At 40.9% G+C, this 10000-nt stretch overlaps 1 protein-coding gene across 34 annotated transcripts in view; it reads right to left on the bottom strand.

The window, feature by feature from the left end:
• Window positions 1-572: 572 nt before the first annotated feature.
• madd (MAP-kinase activating death domain) overlaps window positions 573-10000 on the bottom strand; it is a 62529-nt gene continuing 53101 nt past the window's right edge. For 15 of the 34 annotated variants that reach the window (XM_042224323.1, XM_042224338.1, XM_042224322.1 and 12 more), the window contains 4 exons: window positions 7163-7171; window positions 6560-6629; window positions 4013-4059; window positions 573-2909 (listed from right to left, as the gene is read on the bottom strand). In XM_042224323.1, the coding sequence (XP_042080257.1) occupies window positions 2796-2909; window positions 4013-4059; window positions 6560-6629; window positions 7163-7171 (240 nt within the window). In that variant the 3' untranslated portion in view covers window positions 573-2795. Of the gene's footprint in view, window positions 2910-4012; window positions 4060-6559; window positions 6630-7162; window positions 7172-7413; window positions 9503-10000 lie in introns of those variants that run through there. The other 19 variants (XM_042224325.1, XM_042224324.1, XM_042224330.1 and 16 more) reach the window with 3 other exon arrangements.

Below are 10000 nucleotides of genomic sequence, written 5' to 3'. Positions count from 1 at the left end.
TAAAAAGCCAGACCAGGAAAATCTCCTTCATGTTTTTCTATGTTTTATTCTCAGTTACTTTCACACAAAGGCATCTGCTGTGATGTTCACAATTCTGAAGAAGTCAGTACTGATAAATGATCAGAATTATAATATTTCTGACTGTCTGAGGCTAAGTTGAATCGAATCGGGACTTTGAAAACCGGAATCGATGGATTATAGAAATCAGTGATGATACCCAGCCCTAGTGAGCAGCCTAGGCACGACAGAAGTGGATGTAGCTGTAATAGGAAAAGAACTATTGCTAACTTTTCTGTTAAGGCCTGATCCTTCTGAAATTCATAGCCAGTGCTCTGACACTGTGTCATCAATTTTTGAATGTTGAAAAAGCACAGTGTATCCAGAAAAACACATTATATTATATAAATTATTATAAAATTTGTGTGCGCCTAACTTTTGTGCCGGTACGCCTAACTTTTTAAAGTTAGGCATACCGGTACGCCCATGGCAAAAAGTTAGTCTAGAGCTCTGTTTCAGCAACTAGCACCACCTGTTGCCACTTCCCTTGTTTGCAGGATGACGAGCACACAGAGTTTCGTTTGGGACATCTTTATTATATTGCCAAAGCTGTACATATTTTATAAATACTTTTTGAATACTGGAATACTTACACCATCCATCTCATGTCATTTTTCCTTCTCTTTACAGCTATCAGATTTCACAGCAACAGAGATGAGTTGTAATAATCCAGTTTAAAAAAAAAAAAAGTTAACTCAAGCAGAAAATTCTCAGATCAGTTTTGCAGATGCTTCAGATCAAGTTCTGTCATTTATTAACAGCATCTTCTCCACATTCAGATTTCCTTTTGCACAGTTAAATTCCTTAAAAATACAAGCATGTCAGGATCAAAATAACATCTTCCAGCCTTACAGCTGTACTGATATATTGCTGATCTAGAGAAAAGTGTTCACCACATTCACACACGCGAACCACAAAAAAAAAACAAAACCACGCACTCTCACTGTGAAAGTAAACGAGCCAGCGATGGGACCAGACACGACAAAGACTCAATCGTCTCCTTGGACATCAGGTGACCACAGATGGCATCTTCAGCGCGTCTGAAGGGTCAGTCACAGGAGGAAGAACTGCTGCTGTGGGTTTGGTGGCTTATTTCTCATTTCTCCACACCCCATCAGTCGATTATGCAGCTCCTACACTGGTTTCGGCTTCTCTAGTGAATATTTGTGTTTTCAGTTGCGCAGGAATAATTCCAGCATGGATGTTACACTGTTACTAAAAATGCCTTCTTTTCCACACTACTTTTTATTGGGGTTTCATTAAGTACCAGCGTGTAACTCCAGTGTTTGTACCACAGATAGGGAAATATCTACAATTATGTCTCTAGATTATCACCCACCACTGAATGTTTTAATGACTTACATACTTGTATTTATGGTCAAGTGAAGGAAAAAAAAAAATTGCAGAAGTTTTGAAACATCTGTTGTTTAAAGTGGGCACACACACAGCTCACATGTGTACCATCAAAGACATTTTGCACTGCCTTTAGTAGCTCATTATCCATGCAGCCTTTGCCTACAATTAAAAGCTGTAAGAAGACGGTGACATTTACCCCGGCATCCCCGCCGCCTGCTGTGACATCGCTGATTGGGGTGGGGTTTGTTAGCACCCACAGAGAGCGACACAGCAGCAGTCCTTTGCACCGACTGACCTGTGATCACCTTTTAAAACTAAATGCTCGTGTCACACTGAAGTCGTAATATTCAATCGATCGATGTGTACTATAGAAAAACAAACTCGTTCTTACATTCGTCACCCTGTGAAAGCCAGTTCACTCGAGAAAACCTGGCTCTGGCAATGGCTAACTACTTTTTAAGTATTGCACATCTAGCAAATTAACATTTGTAACATTTTGTTTTCCAGAAATGTACAGTCAATATATGTATATATTAAATAAATACTATATATAGAAATATATATATAATATTTATTTGTCATCCTTATAGTAACATGCAATTGATAACAGCAGACCACAGACGAGAAATTTTACAGTAGAACTAGAACAGTAATTGAGCCGGGTGGGCCGGGCTAGAGTACACATCTGAGAACACTCACAGTATTTTAGGGTTCAAACACCATAACGAAGCGTTTACATGCGGTGCTCTGGTGCAGTATACAGTAGCATTTTCAGCATGGAACATCCCGCACTACACGACAGTCTCTGGTTGTTGGACCAACTGGGACAGACTGGACCTTTACAGTAACCACATATCACAGAATACGTCATACAGTCATATGGAGACGGGCAGGAGAGGGCAGGAAGCTACGCTGTACGTCGAGGCTGTGCGCGCGACCTGCAAGCACTCAGTGCCTCGGGGTTGGGGGGTGATGGGGTAGTGGAGCCCTCACATCACATACGAGTAAAAACTGTTGGGTCCTGCTAGCAGGAACAAGGAGCAAAACTTTCACCGGGAGCAGAGGAGCTCTGGGGGGAGCAACTTTTCCAGAGTAATGAAGCGGGCAAACATTTAGCTAGTTTGGGAAGAACATCTGGGCAACAGCGGTGAAGAGCTGGAAGTATTTACATGACATCACAGACCAAACATGTCTACACAATTGGATCTAAAAAGGGTCTCGGGTTTGTATATACACAGGAGGGGAGCGCGGGAGTTGTGTGCTTAGAGTGAAGTTGGGGATTGTCGAGTCTAGTTTTAGGAGCCGAGATGCCATTTTCAAGTAGAGAGAGGCACGCCAGGGATGAGGGAGAGAGCGAAGGGGAGGAGAGTGTGGGGTGTAGACTAGCTAGGAAGGGGTCTCGGTGACAGCATCTTGGGTTTTCCTTCCGCCTCCTTCCCCTTGACTGCCGCCACGTACGAGAAAAGGCAGAGGACCGAGTAACAGATCTGATGTGCCTGCAGAGGAGGAACAAACATGAGGAAGTGAGAGGGAACCACCTGCGTGCAGTTATTAATAATACAATGAACAAAGCTGGATAAGAGGCTCCTCTCAGTCTATATACTGTGGGGTATTTCAAGGCACTCTGTCAATCATTTGCCACTAATGATGGTATGATGCGCTTTTTACAAATGCTTCAGTTTTATTTGCGCTACGGGAGCTGGCATCATGACACACGTTCCTGCCGCTGGCTGGAAACCACTAATCAGCGTAGCAACTTAATGAGCAGTTTAAAAAAGAGAAGTACAAAATCGCAAATCTTTAAATGTCGCTGCACTTCTTTAATAAGAAGCACTATTTGACCTTTAACCTGAAGGCTCATCATTACTTGAGTTGGGAAATGTGTCACTTTTTGACACATTATTGAGAAATGTCATCGTGGGGTTTTACAACTGCTAAAATGTCCTCATTTTCTGAGCAAAAAAGAAGCTACAGCACTGCAGTGTTTGACAAGAAGCAGCGTTGAGCCACAGATACATGGAAGCGGGCATCTTTAAACGTTATATAACCTCAGGTGATGTCACTCTGCTGTTTACCTCTTGAACAGTGGTTAAAACGCAATTTTCTTGTGTTAAAAGAACCTGTCTAATACTATAAAATTAAGAAAAAATCCAATCAACACAGAGACACCGAGGCAGGTCTTTCACTTGTGTCAGCATACTGTCGAAATGAAATGAAAACCAAAGGCATTTTCAGACCAGAGCTCTACAGACGCCCAGTGCCCACTGGGGAGCTCGCCCCGAGAACTACGTTTACCTTCGGGGCTTTTTCCTGTTTGCATTTGCACCACCAGAGCGCACGCTGATATTCTCCAGTCCACAAAAAAATCTTCTATAAACTTTGAGAGTTCCTGCTTCATGTGGTGCAGACGCACAGAAAAAAGTCAGTTCTTTGACTCCAAGAGTTCAAAGAACTATGAAATGAACTCTGGTCTGAAAGCACCTTAAGTTAAGCGCTTTTATTTAAGGAACATTTCTGCTGTGTCCATCTTGTCACTGGCATTCAGCAGTCACATAGCTGTATGTATTCATGATTTCAGACAAAGGAAGAGAGGACTCACCATCGGGGTCTTGTACTTGTGGATCACCACTTCTTTAGTTTCAGGAACTACGCCGGTGCAAGAGACAAAACAGAGAATTCAAAGGCAGCAGAAACCTCAATGAGTTCATATTTGAGAGCTTTTGGGAGGGGGCGGGGGTGTGGTTATAGGGTTGGACTTTCAACAAGGTGTAAAATGAGATGTGGGCCAAGAAAAGTTCACCATAAAGGCCAATTAAAGATCAGATTGAGGGGCAGAAGGGGCTGTCTACTTTTAACTTAGATAAAATTCAATTGTGAAATCCTGCTCATGTTGTGTTTCCTTATTGTGACTAATGAACTGATCAAATGTTCTCTTTGTCTTCAAATGAGAAAGCAAAATGTTAAATTTCAGCTTTGATTGGTTGGTGAGACGTTCATGGCCCACATGATGAACAAATACGAGCACAAATGTCATAACAAGAGAGTTTGCGACCAAGAAGGCCGCAAAGTTAATGTATGAAAAAACAAACAATAAAAAGGACGACCTCCCCAAGCCCTTCCAGCCAGTGAACTCAAAGTTAAACATCACAGAAGAGTCGATATAAGAGGCCAAAATCCTTCGACCCGGGACCACGTCGCTGTCCACGGGTCAGGCTGACTTTTCATTAGTAACTGAACCCATAGCAGAGATGGAAAGGCTGAGATCTGGACAGGTGAAAGGGCTGAGAAATCCTCAACCCCCACAAACTAACTGTCCCACCTAAGATCTCCGCTTGCTGAGATACAGATGGTCAGAGAGTGATGACCACGTGAGTGATGGAGTCTGGGGTGATCTCCGAAATGAATCAGAAGCAAGTGATGGAAGAAGCAGAGGAAAAATTAGCGGTACAGAAAAGGGGAAAGAGAGGAAGGGGGGAAGAAAAAAAAAATCTATGAAAAGGACGGAGTGAGGAAATATTCTGCACAGGTTTAGTTTCAATAAGAAAGGAGAAAGGTGACGACACTTTACCTGCTGGAGAATGAAGGTTTTCATAGTGGCAAAGATGAGGGCAACATTACAAAAGCAGCACAGAGACACAACAGTAACCCAGCCAGGCGCTCGACGTCTGAGCAAGTTTAATAGTTACAGCTACTGCTCACCATTCAGTCAGACATTTGCATTTTCCATGAAACGTAACAGGAACCCACTAACTGTGTGACGCATCTCAGGTCGGACAGAATCCTCATACTTGAGCTGTACTTTCAGCTGCTCCCTGAAGTAGGGGGTCGCACAGCGGATGGATCAGTGTGACTGATTTGGCACAGATTTTAGACCAGATGCCCTTCGTGACGCAACCCTCCCATTCATCTGGCACTACGAGTACACTAGCTTGTGACCCCCTGAGGCTGGGTCTGTGTCTCCTCCGTAGGCAAATGTGTTAGCCACTACACCATCCTACTAATGAGACTAAATGTCTTCCTCTTCATGTATCAGGCACGATGCAGTATCGACCGCTTTTAAAGACATTCAGACTCTCCTGCTCTCTTCCCTCAGGCTGACTCAACATGGAACAGTTTAAACCAGGCCAAAAAAAATAAATGGTTTAAGATCTAAAAAAGGTTACAGTCTTATTGAAAAGGTGGCAGCTCAAATTCTAGTAACAACTTATCTAACTCAGGGCTAGAACACATCACTGCTGTCATGGAGGACAGGCTGCCATTTAGCTACGAGGGGACTCGTGTTACTTGAGAGATTTAGATCTATTTATGGCTTTTGTCAACAAATGAAAACCATAATATGAGCAAAATGCCCTTAATGCTTACATATTTCCAAGCATTATAAGCTTTGATTATGTCGTTTCTGGAAAATCAGTTAATATGATGCTTTTATTTCTAATATTTGTATGGCACGTTTAAAGGGGACCCTGTCCTTATTTTCTGCTGAGTTTGTGTGTGTCTATATGTTAATACTACAGTGGTGGATTCTCATTTGAAAAATGTGCAATATTTTAAATATATAGAACCAAAATCAGAGCATTCAGACTAGTTTGAGAGCAAATATCTTTATACTGTGAGCAGAGCCACTCTACTGCCACGCTGTTCAAAGCTGCTTTTTGTGGGTAGCAGCGAATCACAGAAAGCTGGCTTAAAGTTAAATAGGAAGTGTGCAAAAATGAGACTAAACTGCTTGCACCATAATCTAGTATAAGATCAATGAGGATTACTAATTACTCCAACATAAAAATTGAATTGGAAACTAGCAGAACAGGTCCCCTTTAAGTCACACATCTACACAAACTGGCATAGCTATTTATGATACACGTTTCAGCCTTCCTTCTCTACACTGCGCACACCATTTCTCACAAACTTTGGCTTTTTATTACCTTGCTCTAAACCTCAACACTTGCATATGACTAAGCGCAAACCACACCCTCGAAATAATGCATGACGCACTTAATCGCCTGCAGACGTCAGTGTCTCAATGCTCCAGAGGAGAGCGGCTATCCAATTTAGTGAACCCTTATTAGCTTTCATCAATACATTTGCCGTGAAGCTGAGTTACTGCCGTGCCGAGTACAGGCCTAGAATCAATAGATGGTGTAATTACCAAATTCCTCCAGGACAAAGACTCCCTTCACTGTATTGCACTTTTTAATGTGACTCAGCTCTATGAAAACCTAAAAACAAACAAAAAAAACAAAACAAAACAAGACAGAACATTATTAACTCAACAACACTGGATGGTGAACACGTCATATTTAAAGAATTAGCCATGTTTAAACTTGTTTTATTCAGTGTGAAAGGTCAAAATAAAAGGCTACACATGGAATGCAAGCTTTGAACGGCTAAGAAAGGAAAAGAAAAAGCACACTATGAGAAATTTTCCATGATCAAACGCATACATGGGCAATGAGGAGAAGCTCAACGCTGATTCAACGTGGCTCATCAATGAAATGAATCAGAACTGGGACAGTTTTGTCATGTTTGGTGTAAACAGCATAGATACTTTTAAAAAAAAATCTTTTCTTTATGCTCAAAGATGCAATATGGCCCATATGATGCATACATGGAAGTTCCATATAAAATGTAGACAAGGACACAAAATTAGAGTTGCCATACAGCTACAACAGGAAAGAAAAGAGGTAGAGAAAACAAAAGGAACCGAATAAGATGTAACTGCTAATAAGCAAACACAGCAGAGGTTGTGTACCTTCCGCTCCTTGCAGGGGGAGAGAGCATGGGAGAGAAATGGTTTGGATTATTATCGGACAGAAGAGCACAAACACTCGACGACACTCTGAGAGGGCACTGTCCACAGGAGCCTCGTACAGATTCAAATCAAAAATCCAGCTAAGTGGTTACAAGAGCCAATATGATTTGAAGGAAAAAAAAATCCATCAACAGAGGACTCAGCCCACAAAAAACTACTAGGAAATAGGAAAGAAAAAAAAAGAAGACAACAAAAAAAAAAAAGAAAAGAAAAAAAGAGAAGACTAGAGGTTTGACTAGGGTATTAAGAACTGGATTCACCTCTGTTTTCCTGGACTTTAAACATCTCAGTTCCCCCCCAGAGCCCTCCATGCCTCCTCCTCCAGCAACAAGGGCTGGCACCAACGCCACTTGCTCACACAGCAGAACAAATAAATGAGGGTAGTTACTGATGGACAATAAATCCCACTATGTGCAGGATGCCTCCTCTGATACATCTCACTGCAGAGGGACCCAACAAGGCGGACGCTCACTACACTGCTTAGTTTTCAGTTAGTCTTCTTGACCCCAACATGATCTATGAGGACGTTTATTGAGCTGATGCAAATACTGTGCATGGAAATTTTTAATTCATCATGTTGTATTTGGGATTAGTAATAGTGGTCTGTTGAAATATGACAGAGCTACTGGAATTATATACTACTAGTTTGTTTTTTTCCCACCTAATGTGACTAATAATATCAAACTATGAAAGTAGACATGATTGTTACTTTTGACAATGGACTGTATTTAAAAGATGGAAGAAGCCTTTAGGCTTTAAAATACCAAGATGGTCATTTTGATTTCCTGGCATTTCAAAAATCATGTGGCTCTGTCTAAAAACAAAAACAAAAAAACTTCAAAACTATCATCTGATATTCCACAAGTTTTCCAAAAATGGAGTTACTCAGCATATAGGGAATTTCTTTCCACAATGTACTGAATCATATGAGGGGAGTATGAGTAATTTTGAACCCCACAGCTCAATATTAGCACACCTGGCTGTGTAGCAAAACAAAGTTTACACACATTTTAATGTGAAAGCTGCTACACCATGAGCCAAAGCTAGCTAGATGTGATTGATAGATAAAAATCCTTCTAAACACATACACACTGAAGAAGATGAATAATTACTGCAGGACTGAACGGGTCGTTGATGGGATGTTGAGCAGAGGTGCTGCAAGTCAGAGCGGGGTAGTGTACGACTGTGCAGAGTGTGGAGAACAGGTTATTGAAAGGGTTTCAGGCCTGAGAAGGAGAGTTGGGGGGGTGAAGGGTGGCAGACCGATGTGGAGCAGTGTGGACGATGAAGGAGGTTAACTAGGTTCTAGTTTTAAACCTGCAGTCTTTCTAATGGCCACCAGGGGCTGTTTCCTCTGGCTGCAAAACCAACTGAATATGTAAAAGTTAAGTGGGAAACAGTCCATTATTTAAGGCTATTATTTAAGGTGCCTGTCAGTTCCTTGGTTGGATCTACTTGTCATGTCTGGTTTCAAAGAAATCAAGATGACAAGGGCCAAAATGTTCAAGTCGACACTTCATAAACAGGGTCTACAATATCACAGTGGCTATATCCGTCTTTAATATACAGTCTATGATTGCTGACCAGCCAAACATTTACACACATGTATATATCTACAGTCAATAGTTTGCATACACTAGGTTGTTTCTTTATTTTTGGTTATTTTCCACATTTTATCTCTACTGTGATTTGTGAATAATTACTGTAGAGTTATTCACTGACCAACAGTAAGTTGAGCTCGTTTTGCTGTAGTACTGTGCTGTCCACCAAATATGTGTATCTTGGGTATACCTTACTTTTCTACAACATAATTGTTTAAGATAAATCATTAATAGCTCACTGAGAGAAAAACTAAATTATAATCTTTTTTCTTGTTTAGACTAAATTTTAAGACATTTAATCAGATTTTTATTAAATTCAGTTCATGAGAAATATGCATGCCCTCAGTATGCCCAAAATTTTGACTGGTATTGTATTGGGCACCATCATGAATGAAAACTAAATAGAACAAAGTTCCTTATTTTGAGTACTGATATACAGTACTATCCCAAAAACTTGGGTTTGGGCATTTTGCTTCTAATTAATCACAATATCCAAAATATAACAAGGTACAATTAAGTCTTTTGTATAATAATGCAGTGCATGTAATTAAAATGGGAGAAATTTATGCGGTAGCAGAAAAATAATATTTCAGTTTTTGGGGGGTGGAAAGTGGGTCCAGTGGGTCTGCAGTGTGATGGACCGTCCAAATTACCCAGAACACCACTGCTGCAGAATTTTCTAAAAGGAAAAAACAAAAACAAAAAAACGTAGGACCTCGGGTGAACTGATGCCAGTTTAAAGATAGTGGGTATCTAACAATGAACACTTCTACCCTTAATTTGTATTATTCAGCATAGTTCAATCAGAGCTACACATTTTAAATGAACCTGTGGAAACAAAGCACCCAACTATCACTACTGCTCAGACATGAAGACAACACATGAAGATGTTCAAGGGGTCCAAACTTAAAATCAAAGGTTGCTATAAAATAGCCAATTATTAATGAAAAGTCTTTTCTCAAGGTCATCCGTCTTACCACTGTGGAACGTCACTCTTACACACACATGAACAGATTAACATCTCCTCCCACACAGTAACTCAACATGAAATCTGAGCACCACAGATGTCAAAAGAAACTTGTGTGGAAGGATGGGTTCATTTTTTTGGCAAAGACATGCACACAAATAATCTCTCTCTCTCTCTCTCACACACACACACACACAGTGAAACGGGGGG

Source organism: Haplochromis burtoni, unplaced genomic scaffold (assembly GCF_018398535.1).
Source record: "Haplochromis burtoni strain Fernald_Lab_line unplaced genomic scaffold, NCSU_Asbu1 Contig_135, whole genome shotgun sequence".
In the NCBI taxonomy this organism is placed as follows: domain Eukaryota; kingdom Metazoa; phylum Chordata; class Actinopteri; order Cichliformes; family Cichlidae; genus Haplochromis; species Haplochromis burtoni.
Note: the sequence above shows the minus strand (reverse complement) of the source record. Positions and strands in the feature narration are given on the sequence as shown.